Source organism: Candidozyma haemuli, assembly GCF_002926055.2.
Source record: "Candidozyma haemuli strain B11899 chromosome Unknown I_2014730914, whole genome shotgun sequence".
NCBI classification, from domain to species: domain Eukaryota; kingdom Fungi; phylum Ascomycota; class Pichiomycetes; order Serinales; family Metschnikowiaceae; genus Candidozyma; species Candidozyma haemuli.
This window is the reverse complement of record NW_020289909.1, coordinates 493,734-520,146: the sequence shown is the minus strand read 5'-3', so window position 1 is coordinate 520,146 and position 26,413 is coordinate 493,734. Positions and strand designations below refer to the sequence as shown.

At 42.2% G+C, this 26,413-nt stretch overlaps 15 protein-coding genes and 1 non-coding gene across 16 annotated transcripts; 10 read left to right on the top strand and 6 right to left on the bottom strand. All coding sequences in view use genetic code 12, as the record gives it.

Annotated features, from left to right (window-relative positions):
- Positions 1-668: 668 nt before the first annotated feature.
- On the top strand, positions 669-4,493 carry CXQ85_005141 (RSC chromatin remodeling complex ATPase subunit; the record flags this gene model as incomplete). Its single annotated transcript, XM_025488742.1, has 1 exon — positions 669-4,493. One exon carries the CDS (start codon positions 669-671, stop codon positions 4,491-4,493), a length of 3,825 nt encoding a protein of 1,274 aa, XP_025343509.1.
- A 650-nt stretch (positions 4,494-5,143) lies between these two features.
- CCP1 (cytochrome-c peroxidase) lies at positions 5,144-6,226 on the top strand (the record flags this gene model as incomplete). The annotated part of the gene is made up of 1 exon (XM_025488741.1): positions 5,144-6,226. The coding sequence occupies one exon, from the start codon at positions 5,144-5,146 to the stop codon at positions 6,224-6,226; it is 1,083 nt and encodes a 360-aa protein (XP_025343508.1).
- Positions 6,227-6,807: 581 nt separating this feature from the next.
- On the top strand, positions 6,808-7,383 carry RPL9B (60S ribosomal protein uL6; the record flags this gene model as incomplete). The annotated part of the gene is made up of 1 exon (XM_025488740.1): positions 6,808-7,383. One exon carries the CDS (start codon positions 6,808-6,810, stop codon positions 7,381-7,383), a length of 576 nt encoding a protein of 191 aa, XP_025343507.1.
- An 813-nt stretch (positions 7,384-8,196) lies between these two features.
- On the top strand, positions 8,197-8,724 carry PHA2 (prephenate dehydratase; the record flags this gene model as incomplete). The annotated part of the gene is made up of 1 exon (XM_025488739.1): positions 8,197-8,724. The coding sequence occupies one exon, from the start codon at positions 8,197-8,199 to the stop codon at positions 8,722-8,724; it is 528 nt and encodes a 175-aa protein (XP_025343506.1).
- Positions 8,725-8,767: 43 nt separating this feature from the next.
- On the bottom strand, positions 8,768-9,214 carry HRT1 (SCF ubiquitin ligase complex subunit; the record flags this gene model as incomplete). The annotated part of the gene is made up of 1 exon (XM_025488738.1): positions 8,768-9,214. One exon carries the CDS (start codon positions 9,212-9,214, stop codon positions 8,768-8,770), a length of 447 nt encoding a protein of 148 aa, XP_025343505.1.
- A 246-nt stretch (positions 9,215-9,460) lies between these two features.
- On the top strand, positions 9,461-10,147 carry MED7 (mediator complex subunit; the record flags this gene model as incomplete). Its single annotated transcript, XM_025488737.1, has 1 exon — positions 9,461-10,147. One exon carries the CDS (start codon positions 9,461-9,463, stop codon positions 10,145-10,147), a length of 687 nt encoding a protein of 228 aa, XP_025343504.1.
- A 66-nt stretch (positions 10,148-10,213) lies between these two features.
- APL2 (Apl2p) lies at positions 10,214-12,292 on the bottom strand (the record flags this gene model as incomplete). The annotated part of the gene is made up of 1 exon (XM_025488736.1): positions 10,214-12,292. The coding sequence occupies one exon, from the start codon at positions 12,290-12,292 to the stop codon at positions 10,214-10,216; it is 2,079 nt and encodes a 692-aa protein (XP_025343503.1).
- Positions 12,293-14,064: 1,772 nt separating this feature from the next.
- CXQ85_005134 (Ran GTPase-binding protein) lies at positions 14,065-14,610 on the bottom strand (the record flags this gene model as incomplete). The annotated part of the gene is made up of 1 exon (XM_025488735.1): positions 14,065-14,610. One exon carries the CDS (start codon positions 14,608-14,610, stop codon positions 14,065-14,067), a length of 546 nt encoding a protein of 181 aa, XP_025343502.1.
- A 651-nt stretch (positions 14,611-15,261) lies between these two features.
- Positions 15,262-16,437, top strand: HOC1 (alpha-1,6-mannosyltransferase; the record flags this gene model as incomplete). Its single annotated transcript, XM_025488734.1, has 1 exon — positions 15,262-16,437. One exon carries the CDS (start codon positions 15,262-15,264, stop codon positions 16,435-16,437), a length of 1,176 nt encoding a protein of 391 aa, XP_025343501.1.
- A 683-nt stretch (positions 16,438-17,120) lies between these two features.
- Positions 17,121-18,458, top strand: LYS9 (saccharopine dehydrogenase (NADP+, L-glutamate-forming); the record flags this gene model as incomplete). Its single annotated transcript, XM_025488733.1, has 1 exon — positions 17,121-18,458. One exon carries the CDS (start codon positions 17,121-17,123, stop codon positions 18,456-18,458), a length of 1,338 nt encoding a protein of 445 aa, XP_025343500.1.
- Positions 18,459-18,506: 48 nt separating this feature from the next.
- CXQ85_005131 (uncharacterized protein) lies at positions 18,507-19,964 on the bottom strand (the record flags this gene model as incomplete). Its single annotated transcript, XM_025488732.1, has 1 exon — positions 18,507-19,964. The coding sequence occupies one exon, from the start codon at positions 19,962-19,964 to the stop codon at positions 18,507-18,509; it is 1,458 nt and encodes a 485-aa protein (XP_025343499.1).
- A 377-nt stretch (positions 19,965-20,341) lies between these two features.
- CXQ85_005130 lies at positions 20,342-20,415 on the top strand. The gene has a single exon. It is a non-coding gene; the product is annotated as a tRNA-Val (tRNA).
- Positions 20,416-20,817: 402 nt separating this feature from the next.
- CXQ85_005129 (uncharacterized protein) lies at positions 20,818-21,906 on the top strand (the record flags this gene model as incomplete). Its single annotated transcript, XM_025488731.1, has 1 exon — positions 20,818-21,906. The coding sequence occupies one exon, from the start codon at positions 20,818-20,820 to the stop codon at positions 21,904-21,906; it is 1,089 nt and encodes a 362-aa protein (XP_025343498.1).
- An 80-nt stretch (positions 21,907-21,986) lies between these two features.
- Positions 21,987-23,333, bottom strand: CXQ85_005128 (uncharacterized protein; the record flags this gene model as incomplete). Its single annotated transcript, XM_025488730.1, has 1 exon — positions 21,987-23,333. One exon carries the CDS (start codon positions 23,331-23,333, stop codon positions 21,987-21,989), a length of 1,347 nt encoding a protein of 448 aa, XP_025343497.1.
- A 688-nt stretch (positions 23,334-24,021) lies between these two features.
- Positions 24,022-24,639, top strand: OPI3 (bifunctional phosphatidyl-N-methylethanolamine N-methyltransferase/phosphatidyl-N-dimethylethanolamine N-methyltransferase; the record flags this gene model as incomplete). Its single annotated transcript, XM_025488729.1, has 1 exon — positions 24,022-24,639. The coding sequence occupies one exon, from the start codon at positions 24,022-24,024 to the stop codon at positions 24,637-24,639; it is 618 nt and encodes a 205-aa protein (XP_025343496.1).
- A 187-nt stretch (positions 24,640-24,826) lies between these two features.
- On the bottom strand, positions 24,827-25,804 carry CXQ85_005126 (glucose-induced degradation complex subunit; the record flags this gene model as incomplete). Its single annotated transcript, XM_025488728.1, has 1 exon — positions 24,827-25,804. One exon carries the CDS (start codon positions 25,802-25,804, stop codon positions 24,827-24,829), a length of 978 nt encoding a protein of 325 aa, XP_025343495.1.
- Between the last annotated feature and the right edge of the window lie 609 nt (positions 25,805-26,413).

The following is a 26,413-nucleotide window of genomic DNA, read 5'->3' as shown; positions in this document are numbered from 1 at the left end:
GATCTTGCGCCATGACTATTTGGCAGGTAAGCTATTTGGATTTAGCAGAAGATCCATTTCATATAGCAACACTGTGATGAAACGATAACAGTTCACAGGGCACCTTGGCTCGCGTGTCGGCCTCATTATAGGAAGCCAGTATCATAGATTACAATAACTATATAGTATAAAATACAAAACAAAAATAGGAAACTTGCCGCCTTCTTAGTATGATACAATATTCCTTTCGTCACGACATCAATCCTTTTTGACCCACACATCATTTCCAAATGGCTGAACCCTGTGTACTGGCTCTCGTGGTACCTTAGTGGGTGCCACATTCGGCAACTAGCCAGTCGCTGACATATTGGGATAATTAGCACGTAGACCAGATATGGTTGGCAATTTGAATCTCACAATCGAGAAATAGTGAAAATGGGGCCTAGCTCAGCATGACGAAGGTAAAGGCGTGGACAAGCACACTCCTGCATATATACCTTCAGTTGACAACAAAATACAATTACAAACAAAAAAAACTCTCACAGCTTTCCACCCGCTCAGATATACGCACTTAACGTGATAGATATCTTAATCTAGCTTTATACGGGTACATAAGTGGATATTCACATATCTTCATTCCATTTGGCCTATTCAAGTACTCTGAGTTTGTCATAATTGCGTCTTCGATTATGAGTGACACATTGTTTGACAAGAAAGGTAGCACGACTTCCAATGGAGTTTTTCATGATGAAAATAATAGCGCATATCCCGTCGCTAGTTCCTTTAAGAGCATTAAAACGCCAACCACGACTCAAGAGTTGAATGATGTCTTAAGTCGCTACCAGCAGTTACTTCAGTTCTCTCGTGATGCCTTGGACAAGCATGAAGCTTACCAAAAGATAGCCGAACAACACCAACATACGTTTGGTGATGACAGCGAACAGAAGGCCTTCATTGACCCATATGATCAAGAATTGAGAGCACTCGAAATTTGCTTACAAAAGGTGAGCATCAACCACGAAGAGTTTCTCGACCAAGAAGACGTACTAATAAAAGATCTTCTTCACTCATTTGAGGGGCTCGTGGCGGAAAATAGCTTGGATACCGATTTGTTTTCGAAGCAAATCGCAAGTCTTCAAATACTCCTGAAGAATTTAGATTTACCGGAGGCCCTCCAATCTTCATTAACAACTGAAGCCGAAAAAATACCAAGCGATGGATTCAATTTGGGCAATATTTCTCGCGATGTTTTTGAGAAATATTTTTGTTCCAACGGCTGTCGTCGCCTCCGTGGAGATTTCGGCCTGATGTTGGAAGAGCTTGGCCTTACTGAGCCTACTTCTGATCCTCAGTCTAGCCCTGTCGGAAGCTACTACAAGGATCAGCTTGTCGGCCATAAGATTGCGAACCGAGCATATGACTTGGAGCAACTTCCAGCGAACTTGGGGTCATTCAGTCATGCCGGAGAAAACCATAGTCTCGACAGATTGAAAGTCCGTGCCTTAATAGAGTTGAAGGCTCTTCTGGTAATAGCCATTCAAAAGAGGTTGAAAAATGCGATCTTCCGCAAGCTCTCTTTAACCGCTCACTATGACTTTCCTGCCCTCAAGAATAATGCGTTGGTCTTACAGGGAAGACGGGGTTTTTACATCCGAGAAAAGATCGAACAGCCTAATCCAGAGCTTTTGGCTCTGCAACTTGAGAATAAGTTCAAATTAGAAGCCGACGCGAAGAAACATAAACTTCAGGTTGATAAAATCAATCGAATCTTGGAAAATACTAGACTCTCGAACGAAGCAAAGCTCAATCGCATTGGCAAGAAGGCTACTTTAGCAAGGTTCATTCATAATTTCCATAACACAACGGAAAAGGAAGAATCGAAGAAGATGGAGAAGACTGCGAAACAGCGTTTGCAGGCCTTGAAAGCTAACGATGAAGAAGCCTATATTAAGCTTTTGGACCAAACCAAAGATCATAGAATTACTCATTTGTTGAAACAAACCAATAGCTTTTTGGACTCTTTAGCAAAAGCAGTGAAGGTTCAGCAAGCAGAACAAGACGAGGTAGAAGAGGAAACAGAAGACACTGTTGATGAATTAAGGGAGAAGATTGACTACTACCAAGTTGCGCATAGAATTAAAGAGGAAGTGAAAACACAGCCTTCTATTCTTGTTGGTGGAGAATTGAAGGAATATCAGATCAAAGGCCTTCAATGGATGGTTTCTTTGTACAACAATAAGTTGAATGGTATTCTAGCAGACGAGATGGGACTCGGAAAAACGATCCAATCCATTTCACTTATAACCTATCTAATCGAGAAGAAGGGCGAAGATAAATTTTTGGTTATTGTCCCGTTATCAACAATCACAAACTGGACGGTTGAGTTTGAAAAATGGGCACCATCCGTCAAAGTGATCGTGTTTAAAGGGTCGCCACAGCAGCGTAAAGAATTACTGTTTGATATCAGAATGGGCAACTTCCAGGTCATGCTCACAACATACGAGTACATTATCAAAGAAAGGCCAATGTTGTCCCGTTTCAACTATTCACATATGATTATCGATGAGGGTCACAGGATGAAGAATGCCAACTCTAAATTGTCGGTCACTTTGAAGCAATACTACAGGACGAAGAATAGGCTAATTCTCACAGGCACACCTTTGCAGAACAACTTGCCAGAATTGTGGGCGTTGCTTAATTTTGTTCTTCCGAAGATTTTCAACTCGGTCAAATCTTTTGATGAATGGTTCAACACACCGTTTGCTAACACTGGATCCCAGGAGAAGATTGAGTTGACTGAAGAAGAGAGCTTGTTGGTGATCAGAAGATTGCATAAAGTTTTGAGACCATTTTTGTTGAGAAGATTGAAGAAAGACGTGGAGAAGGACCTCCCGGATAAGGTTGAAAAGGTCCTCAAATGCAACTTATCCGGTTTGCAACACATTCTATACCAGCAGATGTTGAAGCATAACGCGCTTTTTGTTGGATCGCAGACAACAGGTACCAATAATAAACTGGGTATCAAAGGCTTAAACAACAAGATCATGCAGTTGAGGAAGATCTGTAATCATCCTTTCGTGTTCGAAGAAGTGGAAGACGTGTTGAATTCCACCCGTCTCACGAATGAACTTCTCTGGAGGACATCGGGTAAGTTTGAGCTCTTGGATAGAGTCTTACCCAAATTTAAGGCAACGGGTCACAAGGTCTTGATATTCTTCCAAATGACCTCTGTCATGAATATTTTTGAGGATTTTTTACGGCTTAAAGAAATGCGCTATTTGAGATTGGACGGCGCTACTAAAGCCGAGGATAGGCAAGATATGTTGAAAGCTTTTAATCAACCTGAATCCGACTACTTCTGCTTCTTATTATCGACCAGAGCGGGAGGCTTGGGTCTAAACTTACAAAGCGCCGATACTGTCATCATTTTTGACACTGATTGGAATCCACATCAAGATTTGCAGGCCCAAGACAGGGCTCACAGAATAGGACAAAAAAATGAAGTTAGAATTCTCCGTTTAATATCCAATGACTCGATTGAAGAAGTTATTTTAGAAAGGGCTCATCAAAAATTAGATATTGATGGCAAAGTCATCCAAGCTGGTAAGTTCGACAACAAGTCTACTGCGGAAGAGCAAGAGGAATTCTTGAAACGTTTACTTGATGCTGAACAAGGCGACAAGGAGAACGAAGAAAATGATTCATTGGATGATGACGAGTTGAACGATATATTGGCTCGAAGTGAGGAAGAAAAGATCCTCTTCACCCAAATGGACACCGATCGTATGGTGAAAGAAAAAGTCGACTCTCGCCAAGGCGGTTACAGTAACAGACTTATCGCGAAGGATGAACTTCCTGAAGTGTTCAAGGAGGATATCTCTCATCATTTTGAAAGAGAGACTAAGGAACTCTCTCGTATGCGAGAAAAGAAGAAGGTAAAATATGATGATGGTCTTACCGAAGAGCAGTGGCTCATGGCAATGGACGATGACAATGACACTGTCGAGGATGCTATACGTCGCAAAGAAGAAAAACGAGCTAGGCGGAAGAGAAAAGCCACAGGAGAAGGCATGGGCGACGTCGATGGTGACGTCTCAGATGATTCTGAAGATGATTCTGATAGAGAAGAGCTGAGGAAACGTGCACGTCGTGATAGCACAAGTCCTCTTGATAAGGAGCAGGTACTGAATGGTGATGATGGATTGCGGACTAAATGTACCGAGGTGCTTGACCATATTCAGAGCATGGAGTCAAAGAGAGATGGCCACCGGCTTGCGGAAATATTTCTCAAGCTCCCCTCAAAGAAGATCTACGCCGACTACTATAAGGTGATCAAAAGGCCTACTGCCATTAGCCAAATCCGGAAACACATCTCGCAGGATAGGTACGATAGCTTTGATGCATTCTTGGATGAGTTGAAACTTATGTGTGTCAATGCGAAAACCTATAATGAGGAAGGATCGTGGGTCTATGAAGATGCCGACGAACTCAACGATTACGTTAACAGTCTTTGAGACAAGTAGGCGGTATAGTAAATAGAAAACGTGTATCCTTGTCTTTTCGAGCCTGTAACTGTGCTTGCCGCAGACGCATTCTACATCGTGTAGCCAATGATTTTGACCAGATTCGCGCTGACAAATTCCTTCATATCACACAATGCACTGGATTTCCATCTGACAGGGTCAGGCCACTGGATGGGTTCTTGTCAACAGTCCTCGGGTTAATTTATAAGAATGTAGGCAAAGCTGTAAGTCTTTCTTCAGCTATCGGAAATTTTAAAAGAATGGAGTTAAGTGAACTGGCGGATGGACTAATATTTTTAGCTCCCCCCGCATTTAACTTTATACTGATGCAGATGAACGAGCTTGGGTAGAATTCCTTTTGTCCTAAGTCTGTCTCCGCATTATTTACGTATTTGACTAAGCCATACTAGCCTAGCCTAGCTTTGCCTAGCCTAGCGCCCGGGATCTGACAAATTCCTTGGGTCACATTGTAGAGGAGGGGCCAGCAATTGTGCCGTATTAAGTTATACCCGACTATAATCGTCGTGTACGGAAGGGTAAGTTACCCAACTCACACTATTTAAAGCAAACGATTTCCCATCGAGGTGAAAACGTCTTTCAAAAACACGAATTTGCAAAGAGTTCATTGTAATTTTAATAAGATGACTACTATTGCGATCCGTACTACTACAAACTCCAGAAGTAGGTTATTCAGCGTTTTGGCTGGTGCTGCAACTCTCGTTGCCGGTTCAGCAGGTGCAACCTACTTCTATGAGAATAGCATCCGTGGCTCTAACAGAAACAATGATGACAAACCTCCAGGAAGGGGTAACAGTTTAAAGTTTTTCGCTGCAGCCACTCCCGCCCAAATGGCCAAGGTATTCAACGACAAGACTGAGAAAGACTTTCAGGAAGTGTACAATGCAATTGCTCAAAAGGTTCAGGACGAAGATGATGCTGATGATGGAGCCGGGAGATATGGTTTGTTGTGTCGCTTGGCATGGCACAGTTCGGGAACTTATGACAAAAAGAAGAATACTGGCGGTTCTTACAGTGGATCTATGATCTATGCGCCCGAATCCGTGGATCCGGAAAACGCAGGTTTGGATTCGGGAAGAGACTTCCTCAATGAATTTCACTACCAGTTTCCGTGGATTAGTAGAGGTGATTTATGGACCCTTGGTGGTGTCGTTGCAGTGCAGGAGGCAGGCGGACCAAAAATCAGATGGAGGCCCGGAAGAGTTGATTGTACAAAGGCCGAGAAAGAGAAGATTCCAGAGAATGGTAATTTACCTGACGCCTCGCAAGAGCTGGGTGCATATGTGAGGAAGATCTTCAATCGTTTGGGATTCGACGACAGAGAGATGGTTGCTTTGATTGGTGCTCATGCCTTAGGAAAGTGCCATACATACAGATCAGGTTATGACGGCCCATGGGGACCTTCCCCAAACATGTTCACCAATGACTTTTTCGTGAGATTATTGCAGAAGTGGCACATTCGTGATTGGGATGGTAAAAGACAATATCAGGATGACGAGACAGAGTCTTTCATGATGTTGCCTACGGATATGGTCTTGAAAGAGGACAGCAAATTTCTTAAGTATGTCAAGCTTTATGCTGGTGATCAAGATTTGTTCTTTGCCGACTTTTCCAAAGCATTCACCAGATTACTCGAGAATGGAATTGAGTTCGCCAAGGAGACTCCGTACTACGAATTCAAGACTTTGGAGGAACAAAGCGAGTAATCCTACTGAAGTAAATACACCAAATTTAAGTACAAGTATTCGTGAAGCTGGCCCTGGATCCCGATAGGGCTTTAAGCTTAGAGTCGGAAAGGTACTATTACTCAAATACTGGCATCGAATGATACTCATTACATATTGAATTCAATTTGGACAGATAGTCATTCGAAAAGTGCCAGAGTATAAGCATACACGACTCCAACACTATTCAAACTTCGACTAACTCATGTCATAATTTATGATAACATTGACCGGAATATCACTGGAGAAGCAGAGTCATATCTTGAACTACTGCTCATGTAGGATATTTTTCACTGCAAATAAGAAAGTAGCCCTGTCTTACAATGTATCACTATTGTATAGGTTCCCCTTCGATAGGTTCAAGTGGTGTGGGGCGCTAAGTATTGGATGCCAGTCGCGATGGAAAAGCCGTCACATTTGTAGCCCTCAAACCCTGGTTGCGCGTAAACCGAGTCATGAACTGCATCCTGATTTGGTGGCCTGCATATTCAATCACTTCTCACTGGTGTTCAAAAGAATTTTTTTTTTCAGCTCTACCCTGACTATCTCATCAACCGTTAAGCATGAAGTTCATTCAGTCAGACCAGATCTTGGAAATCCCAGAAGGAGTTACTGTTAACATCAACGCTAGAACCATCAAGGTTACTGGCCCAAGAGGTGAATTGACCAAGGACTTGAAGCATATCGATGTCACATTTGAGAAGTTGTCTGACAAGGCCATCAAAATCATTGTTCTTCACGGTGACAGAAAGCATGTTGCTGCTTTGAGAACTGTTAAGTCCTTGATTGCCAACTTGGTCACCGGTGTTACCAAGGGTTACAAGTACAAGATGAGATACGTCTATGCGCATTTCCCAATCAATGTTAACGTTGTTGAGATTGATGGCCAGAAGTATGTGGAGATCAGAAACTTTTTGGGTGAGAAAAAGGTCAGACATGTCAAGATCTTTGACGGTGTCACTATGGAGCAGTCCACTACCCAAAAGGATGAGTTGATCATCTCTGGTAACTCTTTGGAGGCCGTTTCTCAGAACGCTGCTGACATCAACCAGATTTGCAGAGTTAGAAACAAGGATATCCGTAAGTTCTTGGACGGTATCTATGTCTCTGAGCGTGGTTTGATCAATGAGGATGCTTAAATGGTCATCGGTTATTATTAATACACTATCTACAAAAACTTTTTACAGGGAAACTTTTATAGTTCGAAATAAGGCTTATATTGTTAACCCCTGGTCTCATGTGAATGCGTTATCGAGCTCAGCTATGAATACAGAGCCACCAATGATTCACTGTAGGAAGGAGACTCAGGGCTGTTGTGATACGCGTCGGCAGGCACTTGCTTCTTTCGCTGATCTTTTAGGCAACGGCTTTGAGTTCATAGTAGACGGTTTACTTGATTAAACCTGGTTTCGAATGGCTAGTGCTATTCTGGACTTGGTGTGGTGAAGCGAACCGACTGTTTTATGAGCTTTACACGTCTCTCTGTATAACTTGCGAATTTCACGCCAGCGGCTAACAACAAGACCACAGCGCTCATGAAAGTTGCATTCTTGGGGCCTGAAGGTACTTACACTCATGAGGTATGTTGTTCAGGAAGCATAAGTAAAGCTTTTCACTAATTTCAGGCTGTAATTCAACAATTCGGCGACATACAAGACTTGTTGATATATCCCCAGACGACAATAGATACCTGTTTTGATGTTCTAAACGCGGGAGATGTCGACTTTGCTGTTGTTCCGTTCGAAAATTCAACAAATGGACAGGTTGTTTTCACTTACGACCTTTTAAGAGATTGGTTTATAGGCAGTGCTGGACATCCGAAACCGAACTTCAAAGTTGTTGGGGAACAGTTCGTGTCAATCCATCATTATTTGCTTTCCAATGCCACAGATCCGGCTGATATAAAGAAAATATACTCCCATCCACAAGTTTGGGGTCAAGTTACCAAGCTGATGAAAGAATTTGTGAATTGCACAAGAATCGATACCAACTCCACAGCTGAAGCAGCACAGTTGGTCACTGAGGATAACACCAATACGAGTGCCTGTATCAGCTCCAAAATGAGCGCTCAACTAAAGAATTTACGTATTCTTAAAGCCGAGATAGAAGATGTACCTGAGAATACTACTAGATTTCTTGTAATGGGTCTCAAAGACATTAAGCATGATAACAAAGAAACAGCATTTGAGCCTCGTCATTATCCCTCACTGCTTACGTCCATCATGTTTGCCTTGAATCATAATGATCCCGGTGGTTTGATGTCCGCCTTAGACTCTTTCAGATATCATAACATTAATTTGACATCCATAACATCACGCCCTTTACGCAACAGCCAATGGCAATATGTCTTCTTTGTTGAAGCAGAGGGGAGTATCGAAAGTGAAAGAATGAAAGCATCTATGGCCAAGCTTGGTCAGAGCTGTACAAACGTGGTAATATTAGGCTCTTTTATACGATCTTCTAGGTACTTGCCGGCATAATATGCCAAATCAAAAGGATATATTTTATTTATAACATTAATAATCACGAGCCGAACTTCTGATAGGTCCAGTCCTTGTTGTCTAACGGACAGACTGCTCTCAGCTTAAGCCATCTTTGAATGCAATGCATATGAAAAGCGTGATTGCAAACTCCCCAAGCTGCAATGCAGTTGTCAGCGGAATTGTTTATGCTATTCGGTTGGCATTCAATACATGGTTCCATTAGGTGGTTACGACAAATAGCACATGTCTCCACAACGATGTCCCACGACCAGAACGCAACAGCAGTCCATTTCTTAACCTCAAACCTTTGCTTTTTCTTTGTTTCCCCATCTCTCTCAAGCTGACTGTTGTGGCTATGACTGTGGTGATGCTCATGATTGTGCTCATGGGCGGCGGACTGATTAGCATCTTCACCTAAACCACCGGACCCGCCGGATTCAACAGCTAGTGGTTGGCTATCGACATCGATCCTGTCGTCTTCGTTCATAGTAATATCTATTATAATCTTAGTTTTGTCGGAAAGAAGGCTAAGGTGATCCAGGATTACGGTTGATGTTTAATGGTTATCTACTGTATATAAGTGCTCAAGGGTTCGTGGGAACATCAAAGTACATACAACTGATAAACGAGAACTTTGAGCGAAGCAAAGCAGGGCATCTCACGACATTGCTAGCCTTTATTTTATCTGTGTTCATATCTCGAGTTCAATTGGTATTCCTTTCGATCGTAACTCATGTCAGAAGATCTCATTTCGTCATTATACCCTCTGCCTCCACCATACTACAAGTTCTTCTCAGACGGGAATGCGAAACGTTTCGAACTGTGGAAATCACTGAATGATGATGATGGAGATGTGCCTCCAGGGGATCTAAAATTTCATCAGCCTCCACCTATTCCGACTGGTGAGCAATATCGCGGCTATGGCAGTGTGTGGGCCTTGGCGAACAAACTACCTTCGTTACAGGATCTGGGATGGAGGCAGTTGTACAATGATGAGGACGAGAAAATCACATCAAGAACGAAGATTCTTGAGCTCCATAAGCTTTTAGACTCGCTACTATTGAATTTCTTGGAACTTGTAGGCTCAGTATCCAAAGAACCTGCAAAGTTTTATGGAAAGATAGAAGACTTGAAATTAATTCTCATTAACATGAATCACTTACTTAACACTTACCGTCCTCATCAGACACGTGAAAGCTTGATAATGCTTTTGAAAAGGCAAATTGAGGGTAAACGAAACGACATTCGCCTGATAGACGAGACAGTGCTAAATGTTAAAAACCGTATAAAGGAGATGGCAGCCCTGACGACAACTGACTCCATTATATTATCGCACGATATAATTGGCGCCTCAAAGGACAGGTATATAGATAGGGATGAGATCTTAGAAACCCTTAGATCGCTTTTGAATGAGCAATAAGTCAATCCTGATATATATTTAAATTGAGAATCTCAGGCCGTGAGCCACTGCTCGCCAATTTATTGATTAAAAAAGGTCCAACAAGTCGTCGCTTATATTGCTTCTTTTGGAAGCTGAATCCTTTCCATTAGTTGCTTCCGAGCCCATGTTCAATTGACCGAAGTCGCTAGCGATCTCTTGTTGCGGTGCTGCATTACCAAAAAGACTCAAAATATCATTCGTTGAATTCTTTGCTCTCGTGTCAACAGAGTTCGTTGTGTGACTGTCACTGGTTGGCACGGCAAACAAATCATTGAGTTCATCTAGCAAGGAAGGAGTCGTTCCAGCATTTGAAGGAGCAGTCTGATCATCGTCATCCAAGTCGAGTAAATTCTCGTTACGGGCATTGTTAACAATTTCTTCCTTGGCTCTTGTTGTTAAGTCTGCCAAATCAGACTTTCTAGACAGCTTTTTGGGGTTGCTATTCGAGTCAACTCCTATGTAAGCATTTGGGTCGATGAATGTGGATGCCGGCTTATGATAAACCGAAGAAAGTGTTGATAATTCATTTATCAAGACATCTAAGACAACAGGGTTAAATGATGATATTGTTGTTTTGATTGGTGGAAGCTTCGATGCAATTATCTTCAGCTGGGCTCCGCTAGAAGAAGTCGACAAAAGTCTCCAATAGATGTAGGCTTTATCCCTGACGTCTGCATTTTCACAGTCTTTGGTGGCTTTCTCCAAAACTGCTTGCAAAAGATGCGAGCAGCCCGCCGACGGAAGAACTAAATTAATTTTGACGACTGAAGTCAATATGTTTAGCTGGAGAAGCGACTCATGCTCGAGAAAGTCATCAACTAGACTTTGTAATTTTTCCTTGAGGCCTGTAAAATACTTCGGATACTCTCCAAGTAACCATACATAGCCTGCTAATGCCTGAGAATCAGTGAGTTCCTCGATGTGATTTGAGATGACTGGTACAATCAAGGTAATCAAATCATTTTTGCCTGGATAACGTCTTAATATTTGAGTCAATACTCCAACTGCTTCATTGATGACCAATTCGCCACCTCTTTGCTCCATCAAGGAAATTAATAGATTAGCAGCCTGTATAACGCTCGATGAAAGCTTGATTGCCACTGCGCCGATGGCCTGAATCGACTTCGACACAAGTGCAGCTTCGATTTCCATGGCATATTCTTTGAGCTCACTCAAAAGAAGAGCACTATTTGACTCAGTCGCCAACCTAATCACAATTTCAAGTTTTTCAAGCTTCAAATATAAGGGATCAGAGTACTTTATGAAAAATACTCTAACTTCTTTGGTTAGCACTTCTGGGTATTTCTCTAAGATGATTCTGATGTTTTTCAAGCCAACGTATTGTGCTTCTGGTATCGACAGAGACACTAAGGAAACCAACGGAGCTGAAAGCTTACGCAAAAAGCTAGACTTTGTAGCCTGGTTAGGCAAACAGTCAAGATGATGAATAACCACCTTGATTGAAGAAAGAACCACAGAAGGATTCACGTGTTGCAATTGAGGAATACATCTTTCAATAATATGAAGGGCCTCCTCTGAGTCTCCTGTGGAGTAATCCGCCAAACATCCGAGAATTGTGATTCTACCCCATTCGGTGCATTCATTCAAACAAGCCATCAAAGTTTTTATGAGCTGATGATCGACCACTAAGACTTCTAAGTTAGGGTCTCGGTTCATATCTCTGATTTCGTACAACGCACTCAAGGCATTGGCTACCACCATAGGATTAGGGTCAGTAAGAAGTTGCTTCAAATCATCTAAAAAGCCGAACTCAACGCACATCTCAGAATTAAGATCAAACAACTTAGCGACACAAATGGCAGCCGTCTTGCGGACGTAAGGATTGTCGTCCAGTAAAGTTCTTCTTAAAGGAATTTCCATATAGTCAACCATCTTGTCCACACGAATGCAGCCCATTGTTCTTATTGCTAATGCTCTAACTAGTGGATTGGTGTCCTCGGTGTCCTGAACAAACGTGTTCACAGCTAGAATACAAAGTTCTGGATGAGTCTTAGCGTAGTTCATCATATATAGATAAACAAGCTTCTTCTGTTCCAAGTCATAAGTAGCGATATTCTTTAAGACATCGGGAAAGAGCGATGATACATCCTTTCCCACTGTCATGGCCTGAATTACGCGTTGTATGGCATCCTTTCTTTCATGTTTATATTGTGATACAAGCCCAGCCTTTAATTCAAATGTCTCCCCCTTCCTGGGACCCTTCAAGAAATTGAGTATCTTTTTTTCTAAGGACATGAGTGTGAGATGAAGGTTATTTTGATAGCGATATAGCTTCGTTGTTTGAAGTTTCGAGACAGTAAATCACGTGAGTCATAGCAGGTGACTATCTTTCCCTATGTGCAAGGTAAGTGGCGGCAACGAAAGGTTTAGCTTGTCATAAGCTCTATCTACCTATGAATTAAGCATAACATGTTTTCGTGCTAGTACTTACTCATTAGCATTGTCTTGGGGAACCTATTTACTATTTAAAACCACTCTTTGGGCTCTATGTCGAAAGAGATCTTGGTGTGTGGTACACATGCAGGTCCTACACAGGTATAGTTCAAATAAACGTTAAAGATGCTGGTTTTTTTGTTTTTTTTTCTTTTTTTTTTTTTTTTGGACTGTTCTTGTATCCCCTCCAAATTCAAGCTTGCACCGACTGAGGTTTGCCTTAATTCTAATCAAGACCACCGCCGGTCGGTACAACCTGATATACCTTCCTGTATATGCAAAACAAACAATAGCACTTGTAGTTATCTTGCTCCCTTCGCCCCTCCTCTTCATATTTTATAATTCTCTTGTTTTCTCTTCATTTTGTTAATGCTTATTAAACAATTGTCGTTCATTATCGATGGATCAGTTCATGAGGTACATTTTACTAGCCACATTATAAGATAATTGAGACAAACGGCATAGTGTATCTACAACTCGTGGTATGGCCCTAACCCAGAAAGATATCCACGAAATGTTGAATGATTATCGTTTTGACCAGACTTTTCCTTGAGAAGAATACAGGTTCTACCCTTAAAAGTTTGATCGCAAATAATATCAGTAGTAGCCCATCTTCTGGAGGCTCGGTAATATTTATGAGACATCATCTACCTAGTTGTAAGTTTAGTGCCGACTCGGGGGAAGAGAATTATCCCGTAGCTGTGGGGATACCACTAAAGTGGGTATACACTTTTAGGAATAAAACGATCTGTGGATAGGGTGGATTCTGCAGCCGATGTGTGTACTCTCTCTTTAGCTCTTATTGTCTCTTAAACTTCCGACATGCCGTTTTTGTTATCAAGGTGTTATTCCTAGGCTGCATGCGCCTTACATATTCCTGTGCGCTCTAATATACTACTTTGCTTTCCGTAATACCCGAGAAAGACCCTGTTGCAATTTCCCATAGACTTTTAAATAAAATGTTAGATGTTCGCCAAGTTAAGAGCAACTAGTCGAATATTTAGCTGATATAGTTAATAAGGTCTTAGGTTGACACTCACCTCAAGAAGATGAAATACAAGGCTGCAATAACTAACAATATCCTCTTTAAGGCTTACAACACATACAGAAATTACACACCCATCCATGTATTGACAGCGAATGAAACAATAATTTTCAACACCATCGTTTTTAGCGTGGTGGCTGGTTTTATGTATTGGGCAATGTTTGTCGTGCCTTCATGGCTTTTGTCACTAAGTGAAAGGGTATACTACTATCTCACGGGTCAAACTATCTCCGTCTCCATAATTTGCTCCCTCGTAGTGAGACAGTTGATGTATGCTTCTAAGCCAACTGTTTCACGCACCAACCCCTCAAATACATCGTCAGACTTTTACCGAAGGAAATAATAATGATGGGTCTCACATTGTCTTATGCCTCGCAGTATTAAGTATCTTAATAATTTACTTGAATAATCCCCAGTCTTGAACTTCAAATGTAGATGCCCAATGTTTAATCTGCTGAAAGCAATGGCCCAAGTCGGAGCTTCCATCGTTGGCCCCTGTCACGCACGTTTGGAATAGCTCTGCCGTCACCTCGTCGCTTTTCAACGGAACATTGAATGTAAAAATGACGTCGGTATCGACTTTGTCTAATCGCACTAAACATAATAGCATAAAAAGCTTTACCTCTGTAGTCTCTTGCTTGTTTGACATAGGCTTAATTAGAAAGTAATGTGCATCAAAATCATGAGACGTCTTCGAACTCACTAAAGGAGCTATATATTTCGGGGGCTCTTCTAAGATATCCTCCAAGTGAATTGATATAATCTCGGGTAAACTGTTTGCTTTGACCATCTCCAATAAGTCGATTATCAAAGAACGATCAAGGCCATTCGGCCTTTCGAGTATGAAGACTTCTTGTGTATCTGGTACTTCTCTGAAATCCGAAACATCTACTGCAACCTCAGGCAAGTCACATTTGATAGCGCCTCCATAAAGCTTTGTCATCGTTGGCTATTCATAAGAGATTCCCACAGCGCTTCTTAAGAGAGTTGATCACGTGCAATTTGTCATGTGTAATTACCTTTCGTAAAGCCCATCAGGTAAAGGTTCACTCTGTACTATTCGATCAATAATATAATATTATTGGTCGAAGAACGTATGCTAGCTAAATAACTTACTAAGATAGCGCTATCTTAAGCAACCGCAAAATGAAAGTGCACCTACTTACCATATCGGTGGCTGTCCACAAATACCCTGTCCCCGTGTGAAAAGAAGAACTCCATAAGTTCTTCAAAATGTTTGTCGCCATATGTGTCGAACTGTAAGAAGGGTGTCATCATTTTGAATCAGGTGGCTTTCTCGATATATACGCCGGTGCTATACTATCTGGGCGCTTGTTAGCAAACTAACTGACGCGTTCCATTGGGGCTCAGGATTGGTAAGATTTCTCAATGAAAAAGATATTAAGAGCAGATTAAATTGTTTTTATGCTCTTTTGTTATTTTTTTTTTTTTTGATTCGCTCCGTCTTCAATAGCTAGTCAACCTTGTTATTTTTTTCGGCCTGCGCGCTTGATCTTCACCAAAATAGCTTAGAACAACTCAGTCAAGGTCTTCATTCTGAGCTCACCTCTAAAACGGAAGAATGAAATCAAGAATGACAAACCGTAGACGATTAGCGGTTGCTGCATTGGCATTATTCGTCGTAATAATTGTGGTGACAAAGTTCTCGGTATCAAGACTGAAAAACCTCCGACTTTCAAACATCGATAATCTAGCTGGAATGCTGTCACTTATATCAAACGAAAACAGCAAAAAACAGGATGAATTCTTTAAGAAGCTTGAAAAGATGCAACTGCAATTGTATCTGAAACATGAAGAAAGATTAAAGAACTTGGAGAAGCAAAACGAATTTCTTATTGAACAGATCAAACTCATGAGAAGCCCGCCCGAAAAGTTCTCTCTTCGGGAAAAGTTGGCATTCATGACTCCATACGACCCGAAGACAAAATTTCCTGCGTATGTCTGGCAAACTTGGAAACATGGCCTTAATGACGACAGGTTTGACGCACAATATAGAGAGGGGCAGGCACAGTGGGCTGTGAAGAATCCCGGATTTGTTCACGAACTATTTAATGATGATACTACCTTCGCTACTGTCAAACATTTATACCAGCACGCTCCGGAAGTTGTAGAAGCATACAAACTGATGCCAGAGGTTATATTAAAAATGGACTTTTTCAAGTATTTGATACTTTTTGCCAAAGGCGGTGTTTATGCCGATGTTGATACCGTGCCTTTGCAACCTGTTCCTAATTGGATTCCCGAAAATGTCTCACCAACAGAGCTCGGGTTGATTATTGCAGTCGGATCAGATTCAAATCTGGCAGATTGGAGGCTGGATACGGTACGCAGATTGGAGTTTGGCAACTTCGTCATTCAGTGTAAGCCCGGACACCCTATATTCCGTGAGATCATCGCATCTATTACCGAAAACACTTTGGGATTGAGAAGAACCCTCAAGGAAGGTGAACAACTTGCCTTGGAAGGACTGTCTAATCAAAAATCCTTAGCGATATCTAAGTGGACAGGTAGTGGCCTTTGGACTGATACTATCCTTGAATACCTTAATGATTACGTGAAACTGTCGATTTATCAGTCTGTGTCATGGAAGGACTTCCATGCCTTGGAGAAACCTAAGCTCGTCAGCGACGTCTTGGTCTTACCAATCAAGTCGTTTGCTTCTACTCTTGAGGTTCCAAAAGATGGCAAGATTAGTGATCCAATTGCGTTCGTGAAACACTATCTGGCAAACATTTGGAAGTCAGGATAGATGCAAGGATCAATGGATGGAACTGAAGTGATGCTCATTAAGTAAACTGCGTGTTTCGTGATTCGGACAATCAATTCTAAGCGTGAATGTTCACCAACCTTTTACCTTCCCTTGCTTACGGGATACTTAAATTCACGCTATCAAGCCATCTGTTATCCCTCAATCGCCCTCTCATCGTTCTTATGTTTGTTGTGAGTTATGCATCTCAACGTCCATGAGCTAGTTAGCCGGTATGTCCTCTTGAGGTAAACGCAAGAGGACCTTACTTATGTAATGAATGTAAAGCATTTTTTTTTTATCCTATTTTTGTGCAACTGCCACAACCTTGGGCAATACGAACATTGCTCTTCATCAGGTCCTCGCAGAAGTTAACAATCGCCATGGCAACTCAATTTTACCCGCATTGACTTATATTTACAAAAATTTACCATTGAAATAAGGTTCAACTAAAGTTTTTGATTCTTTATTCAACTCTTGCAAACATCAGTTGTTTACCTCATAAGTGAATGGAGCGACGTATATGAATCATTGAGCTACATTATGACTCATGGGGCGGATGCCGTACCGCGGGGAGAGATAACGAAAGTTCATGCAGGGTGATTGCATAGTACTGACGTAGTAAAAATTAACCTCGAAAAAGATCCAATTTTTCACTTTCTCAACACCTTTATTTTTCATTAATCATGGTTAAACAAGTACTTCTTTTGGGCTCAGGCTTTGTTGCTAAGCCAACTGTTGACATTCTTTCTGCTGACAAGAACATTGAGGTTACTGTTGCTTGCAGAACTTTGGAGAAGGCTCAGCAATTGGCTGGTTCTGTTGCAAATGCTATCTCTTTGGACGTCAATGATGAAAAGGCTTTGTCTGACGCCGTTTCCAAGTTTGATTTAGTGATTTCCTTGATTCCATACATCTACCATCACTTGGTTGTGAAGGCTGCTATTGCCCACAAGAAGCATGTGGTAACCACTTCATACATCAACCCCAAATTGAAGGAATTGGAACCCCAGATTCGTGAGGCCGGTATTACCGTCATGAACGAGATTGGTTTGGATCCCGGTATTGATCACTTGTATGCTGTGAAGACTATGGAGGAGGTTCACAAGGCTGGTGGTAAGATCAAATCCTTTTTGTCTTACTGCGGTGGTTTGCCTGCCCCAGAGGCTTCTGGTAACCCATTAGGCTACAAATTCTCCTGGTCTTCCCGTGGTGTTTTGTTGGCTTTATCTAACTTTGCTAAGTACTGGCAGGATGGCCAGGTCGTGGATGTTAAGTCTGAGGACTTGATGGCCACCGCCAAGCCTTACTTTATCTACCCTGGTTTTGCTTTTGTTTGTTACCCAAACAGAGACTCCACCACTTACAAGGAATTGTACAGTATTCCAGAGGCCGAGACTGTCATTAGAGGTACTTTGAGATACCAAGGCTTCCCTGAGTTCATCAAGGTTCTCGTCGACTTGGGTTTCTTGAAGGAAGCCGAACTTCCAGCTTTCCAAAAGGCACAGCCATGGAAAGAGGCTTTGGCTCAATTGATTGGTTCTTCTTCTTCTTCTGAACAAGATATTATTGCTAAAATTTCCGAATTGACCAACTTCAAGAGCGAAGAGGACAAGGAAAGAATTATTTCGGGCTTCAAATGGTTGGGTCTCTTGTCTGACAAGCAGACCACCCCAAGGAAGAATGCATTGGATACCTTGTGTGCTACCTTGGAGGAGTTGTGCCAGTATGAAGAGGGTGAGAGAGACATGGTTTGCTTGCAACATAAATTTGGTATCGAATGGGCTGATGGTACCCAGGAGACCAGAACTTCCACCTTAGTGGATTACGGTGACCCTAAGGGTTACTCTTCGATGGCAAAATTGGTTGGCGTGCCTTGTGCTATTGCTGTCCAGCAGATCTTCGACGGTACTTTGTCTAAGAAGGGTTTGTTGGCTCCAATGACAGGGGACATTAATGAACCTATCATGAAGGCCTTGAAGGATGACTACGGTATCTTCTTGGTTGAGAAGACCGTTGCTTAGATATAAAACTTTTAAGAAACTTCAAATACTTCTATGAACATCCCAATTCTATTCAGATTCTTCTTCCAGGTCATATCCCTGTGTATACTCATCAACAACACATGAGATATCCTCTATTAGCTCCTGCTTGTCTCCGATCAATTCTAAATCTTTATGAGCACGAGCGTGGTGTATGATCTGACGGTATTGCTTAAACAAGTCTTTAAGCCCTGTAGATTGGCCAAACTGAGTGTACAAGGATGAGGATTCAAAAATTTTAGGAAATGAATCACTATCAACTATTTTGTTGATGTCGCGGTTTATACTTATCCTTCCCTGAAGTTCATCCACTAGAGACTGATCCTCGGGAATAATATATTGTGTAAAAAATGGCTTTGCATTCAAGGGGTTGGGATTAAAGCTCAAATCGAGACTTCTCGGTTTTTGTGAGGTTGAGATTTCACCTTTCATGACGGCTTCTATCATTCTGGGATCATCAATAATGGTCGTTGCCAGATTCAGCTTTTTTTCGTGTACCGCAATCTCGTTCACAATATTCCGCTTATCAGCACCACGCAAGAGGTTTGCTTCATACTCCGCCATAGTGCTTCTTTTCTCGAACTGATTATTGCTGCACCAAATTGAATTCACAAAGTAAGCATGTGCAGCTTGTCTATGCCATTCACTTGAGGCAACAAAGTCATCCAGAAGAAGATCCAGTGAAGTATCGAGACCAAGCGGGAAAAAGAGTGAGCTGTTCTTCGATAATTCGACTAGTGATTTTATTCTTGTCAAAGTCCTTTGCTTTGTGAAAGTACCAGAAGTAATACCGTAGCACCATATATTGTATTTGCTGCTTACCCCGTTGTTGAAGTATTCATCCCTTAGCTGAATCAACATTTCGTTCGAAAAGCCGGCCCAAGCATCATCAAGTCCAGTGAACACGCTGACACCTTGAATGTTATCCAGAGATTCTAGTAGCTTTCTAAAGCTCTCATCGATTTCATCCCCATATTTCTTGTACTCTTCGGTGCCGATATTGAAAAGATCGAACTTCAATCTGTTAAAATGTTTGTGAGTGCCATCTGGGTGGTTATACTCCAGTAAAGTCAAAAGCGAACTAGGTTTATAGACAAGCTTGTTATAGTCCGACCAGTACTTAGTATTATTCACATTAAGCATCAGGGAATCGGTCGGTTGGCCAGCATCTAGATGCTGTTGGTACTCGTTCTTCTCGATTCGAGGCCTTTGATCTATTTCTACATCTCCGAAAGCTGTCAAGTCTGGCGCAGGTTCCTGAAATGCATACTTCCCCAAGTATCCGTAACCACCCGAAAACTCAACGCTTAGAGCTCTTGGATAGTAGTTCACCCTCCCGTTAGATCTCGATGGCTCTAGAAAGACATCATTCTGGTGAGTGGGGCTTGCTGTTTTCAGATACGGAATATACGACTCTTGAACATTATATAGCTGGGTGCAAAGATGGCTCAGAGCTTGTGAGGCCGCTATGCTGATGACTTCCAGCATGGAAATGGTAAAAGCTGGTTCTTCAGACGCTACAGATACTAGAGTGAGTTGATATTGTGTTGTGCAGGATGTAGTTTTCTTTGGCACTAATGGAAAGAAATCAAGGTTTACACACGGCCTTAAAGATGGTTTTAATAAGATTAAAAGCAACAAAATTTTCATACAGATCATAATCTCTAAAGTTTGCTTAATAAATCTGACTGCCTCGCGTGATATATTCGCTATCTCGTTCAATTTTTGAGTTTAAAGCTTCACATTTTAACTGCATTGTAAACATTGATGTTTTTAATGAAAAAGCTAAAATACAATTGAAATACTATTAAGACCACTAAACTACAGTATCAGGTTTAGTGTAAAATATGTTTCACAACAAGAAAGGTTTCGTGGTCTAGTTGGTTATGGCATCTGCTTAACACGCAGAACGTCCCCAGTTCGATCCTGGGCGAAATCATTCTTAACTTTTTTTTTTTTATTTAATTGTACGAAATATGAGTATTCTGGCTTTCTATAAGGTTGACTGGACGAGAAGTTGATCTTGGAGTTTGCTCTGTCTAGCGAAAGATCTCTTCGTCCCATTCGTAGTGGCTCGACTTCAACAATCTTAATGGCTATGCCGTTTTCTACATTCTTACGGGCCATAAAAAGAAAGAGTAGCTCGAGAAATTTGGTCGCGTTGGCCTCTTTTGGCTTACTTACACTTCCCATTGAGGAAGCTAGTGGGACTAAGTCAAATGTCACAATATTTTCACGTGATCTAGAATTTTCTCGAGTGCGCTTAATGTGGCTATATACGTGTAAGATATTTCAAACAGCCAATTTGCAGACAGCTACATATCTCCACTCAGCATATGATATGATCTTCCTGTCACTCATATTGTTTTGTCTAGCTCTCGTGGCAGCCATAGATCCATATGCTATCTTGGGTGTCTCCAAAGATGCTGATGAGAAGACCATCAAGAGCGCATATAGACAATTGTCGAAACAGTACCATCCAGACAAAAATCTGTCCCCCGAGGCACACGATAAATTTATCGAAATAGGAGAGGCTTATGATATCCTCAACGATCCACAGAAAAAACAAAATTACGACCAGTTTGGTGATGCTAATGGTGGAGGAGGGTTTGGGGGAGCTGGCGGGTCTGCGTTCGATTTTGGCGATATCTTCAACCAGTTCTTTCAAGGCCAACAAGGTGGCTTTGGTGGAGGCCACGGACATCAAAGAAGAGTACAGAGAGGTCCTGATACCCAAGTGAACGTGAATATGCCTTTAAAGGATGCCTTTTTGGGTAGAGACTTAGAGTTTGACGTCGAAATGAACAACATTTGTGGTAAATGCAAAGGAAGCAGGTCCGCAGATGGCAAAAAGCATACTTGTACAAAGTGTCAGGGGTCCGGTGTGGTTATGATGAGAAGGCAAATGGGCCCCATTATCCAGCAGTTCCAGTCGCAATGTGACCAGTGTGGTGGTAAGGGTCAGACGATAGCGAAACCATGTGCCAAATGTCAGGGCCAGGGCACGGAGCGTACTTCAAGACATTACAATGTGTACATAAGTCCAGGTACTCCGCGTAACTACCGCCATGTCCTAGAAGGTGAGGGCGATCAAAATCCAGACTTCGTCCCAGGCAACATGAATCTCCAGTTTAGAGATGTTCACACAGAAAACTGGGGCTTCCGCCGGATTAAGGATCACCTCTACAGAACAGAGCTTCTCACCAGTAAAGAAGCAAACGTTGGTGGCTGGAGTCGAGAGATTGCTTTATTTGACGGTGAAGCCGTAACGATTAAAAGAGGTAAGAATGTGCCTGTCATTGATGGAGAAGTAGAGGTCGTGAAAGGACATGGTATGCCTCACTTTCAAGATGAAAACGAATATGGTGATTTGTTCATCGAATACAGAGTAATTCCAGTAGGAAAGTCTGGAAGAAAAGATGAGTTGTAAATAGGAGCGGATTGGATGTGACGTAGGGGGGTTATATGATAGTAAAATAGAAGGTAACACGCGGTTATTTATTCACTTAATTATTCGTTCTTCTTGGTTCCGGTAGTTCTTTGTAAAATTGTTCTTCTGAAAAGCTTGTAGAAAATAATAGTTACCCCGAAGAGGAGAGCAAAGAGGGTAAGCAGTTTAGCAGTCGTAGTATTTAAAGCTGCGTTAGGGATATCAACATCAAAGTAGCCATGCTTCAGAGCATGATAAAATATTGTATCATCGGTGAAAAATTTTTCGAAACTTCCACCTGGTGCCCTCTTGTTGTCAAATGGTGAATTGTTTAATAAGTATGGATCGACCATGCCCTCGCATGCGTAGAATACGACGGGCTTATCGAGGACTGTGCGCTTCGAAATTGCATTGCTAGGCAATTGGTAGCGGGAATGCAAAGTAAGGTCGAAGGGAAATACGCCAAGGTCCTTGTGCTCCACTAATATTTCATTTCCCCATTGTTTTATTGCATACTCTGGTAATTCCAAATCCTTTGTGCCGTAGTTTGCTAATATGTTGAAGCCCGATGGAACTTGGTAAGGATCAAGAAATATTGACTTTTCAAGAGTATAATAAGAATAAAGGATACAATTCTTGATATCCTCGTCCACAGGATACTCCGGTGCATCGCCGAACGTAATGACTGGATGTAACCCATTGGGCTTATATGACAATTCCATCGGATCGATCGACCTATGCCTTGGTTTGACATGGAAGAGTGTTCTTTGGACCAAATCCAGATCTTCGTTGTCGTTCATGACGATTCTGGCGCCTGAAAGTACCAAATCATCCCTGGAAGATTGCTTATCAATAGCAAATATTCCGACTTCAGTGAATTCTGACGTATTACTGACATCAACAAATCGACGCTGACTTACAGGGTAGAATAGTTTCAAAGCAGAGGTACCGTCGCTGGAATGATAGTCCAAGCAAGACCAATCGTTGTCAAGAGCGGACAATTCATCGGCAACATTCTTGAAAGACATTTCTAATGGCTCTTGCACGTGAAAGTACAAAGCGCTGAGTGAAGGAATCCATGTTTGACTCTCTGGCTCCACTCCGAAGTAGTCCTTGATCAATCTGCCACTGTTACTGTAAAATTCCTCTCTTTCTGCTAGAGAACTAATCACCACTGGCTTTACATAGAAATGCAGTCCGACCTGATATTGATAAGAAAATGGGGAGGTGACGTGAGAGTCTTCGTACCCTTTGTTAACATGGATACGGAGCGACTTAACGTTCTTATATTCTGGAGCAGGAAATGTATATCTATCCTCGCGAGCAACCTCGGGCCCATCTTTGAGACGTACGTAAGTCTCATTGAGAGAGCTGGCTATTTTTTCATCTGGAGGTAATGAATGAATGAATGTTACTCTATGTCTCATGTCGTCTTGTAGTAGTAACAGGAATTTCGACCAAGTGGATGAAACTGTATAAGGAGGTCACGTGTCAGTATATAAACACTTTGACCAATCTTGAAGCCTTGAAGCTAATGATTTAGGAGGAGTTGCAGAAGGTAGGGTTTTGTGCTTTATCAAGCAACGGTCGAACTTGATTCGCAGAACGAGACGACTAAACCATATCTTATGGCAGTTATTGCCGGTCGAGGGAGATAATGTGAGTCACTGGTTTCTGGGACCAGAATCATGAGATGTAAGATTTTATACATGATAATAGTCGATATTAAAGAATGCATCTAGGTGACACTCCATCGCTTTCAATCCACTTACTTCACGTTGCAGCCAGACCAAGGTAGACAGTTTCGCAGCCGTTGGCCCAAAAAAAATAAAAAAATAAAAAAAAAAAAAAAAAGGAAACATATCCGACTTACTTTGTGAGCAACCACCATTTTGTAAATGTACTTGGTATATCATTTTGTTCTCACTTTCTTTTAAAACAATATGCTTATTGCTGTTGAACACCAAAACGCAAAGAAGGAGGAAAGGAGTAGAAAGATAAGACAACCATCAAGTGTCACGTGGACTGGCTCGGTTTCACATGCTGCTGTTCTCTCTATATATCCAAGCTCGAATGAGATCGTTTTCCCAGTCGTGCATTCCTCCCCTTACTACCATGGACAAATTGCAGTTGACTGAACTTTACACCAATTTCGGTGACTATATCGATGTTACATCCCAACTTAAGCTTGCAATTGGTTGTATTGCTTTCAATCCCATCTTTTGGAATGTGGTTGCCAGACTTGAACACAGAACACATTTCCTAACTAAGGCTGCCGGTGGCGCACGCAATGGCTGCTACTTACTAGCCTTCACTATATTCTCGTTGGGTATTTTCCGTGATCATGTCTACAATCAAGCGCTTTTGGCTCAACCTACTTTCGAGCCCTTCGTTGAATCCGATCTCGTGAAAGCACTCGCAATTGGCACGTTTGCCTTCGGCAATGTCCTCGTTTTGCTGTCAATGTGGGCATTGGGCATCACAGGTACCTACTTGGGCGACTATTTTGGTATCTTGATGGATGAAAGGGTTACATCTTTCCCCTTCAATGTTAACGATAACCCTATGTACAATGGATCTACCTTGTGCTTCTTGGGAACAGCCTTATGGTATGGCAAACCAACCGGCTTAGTGGTTACAGCCTTCGTCTACGTCATGTACAAGATCGCTTTGCTCTTTGAAGAGCCTTACACTGCTGCTATCTACGCCAAGAGAGCTGAAAAGAAAGATTAAGTGAGAGATTTCAAGATTTTGGGAGGCCCTTCAGTTCTTCAACATGTAATTATCCTTGCATTTTTCTTGTATAAAACGCTTATAAATAGACTTCAACAGTTGCATCTATCCAAATCAAGTTCCCAGAATTAAATCGTCACATCGTTAAACGGCTACTATCGCCGCGAAAGGTTCATGCCTTTCCAACTTACGCAAAGTCGAAGCTGTAGGAAAACTCCCGATCTTCAACATAGCGCAACGAAAGCAGTTGAAACTTATCATTCTGGGTATGGTAATACAAGCCGCTGATAGTGCCAGGGATTATGCGAGATGAGAAGCAATCGCCAGAACTGACATCGGCGCCGCTGCCAATGTTGAGCACGACGTAATAAAAGCCTTCAAAGGAAGCATTTTTCAATTGCTTGATCCTCAGATCAGGCAACAAAAACTCCTCCTTCCAGCGCATGTAGATGTACTGATTATCCAGGTCGCCGGCATGAATACTGCGCAATTTCGATAGGAGATGCTCCTCAGACATGCTACTAGAAGCTCGAGTGAGTGTCCTCCAATGATCAATATCATTCTGGGGGAAAGATCCCCAATTTCTATCTTCAGTTATGAAGGCATATTCCTTCATTTGATGGTCCTTGGGGTGGTTCTGCCACCTGGTGCTGTTTAGCGGATTGTTGATGATTTCCCCCTTAAAGCAAGTAGTAATGAGTGGATGTTCATCTGTGAGGCCGGAGATTTGAAAGAATCCTGTTACAATAGAGCTCACCAAGTCCACACTCTTGAGTTCGACTTTGATGTCATATCTGTAAGCGCCGCTCTGCTGCTCACCCACAAACTTGGCGTTCGGCCGAAGATACTGGTTCTGAAGCTTAGGAATATCTTTATGTACCGCGGGATCATTCATGAAGAACTCGGCATGCTTGTCTACATGCTTGTAACCAGACCCTGAGGAACGGGACCGAGTTCGGCGAATCTGGGGGGTATCGATAGCGATGGGACTTGCGTGGCTCAGGGGCTCGTCACAACGATTCAGGCGCTGGCCAGTAGCATCAGCATGATGACGAGGTCTCTCAGGCTTGTAATCAACGGGCTTGAGACGGATGATTTGGCGATGGGGCTTCTTAGGCTCCTTGGACTCTGAGCCTGGCTTGGGGATATGCTGGGTAACAGGCATCGTTGGCTATGCAGAAAGACCTGATAATGAGTATCAAGATAAAAAAGAGGCCGAAAGGGAAATAAAACGGCAGCAAGTAGATTTATAGGGCAGGTGGTGGAAAGACTGGCGAGAGAGAATAAAGGATCGCGATATGTCAAGTCACGTTGCCTTATCGCTAGTGGCCCGTCTTTTTTTTTTTTTTTTTTCTAGGCCTCTATGGTAGAAAGTGCTTCATCGTTACCTCTCGTCCGGTGCGCGGAGTGTCACTTCGGACATATCGCAGTTGCAAAAGCAGCCATCCACAGCTTCGTATCGCACAACGGCTGCCGAAGAAAGGACTCTGTGATGAAGAGAAAAGTGTGCTTGAGGAAAACGAGTTGCAATGTTTTTCAACTTTCCTTCTGCGGCTTTTTGTCTCTCATACTGTAGCGTTTCAATTGTTCTCTTTTATTTTTTTTGCTTCTGTTTACCTTTCTCTTCTCCCCCCTTTCCATGAGCAATCAGTTGCCTCAGACGACGCAGCGCCTGATGCTAGTGCGACTCACCACACTATGCTTCCCTTACGTAGTGTGGCTACAAGACTCGGCCAGTACACTTATTCTTTCTGTTCCTTCAAATGCTTTTTTT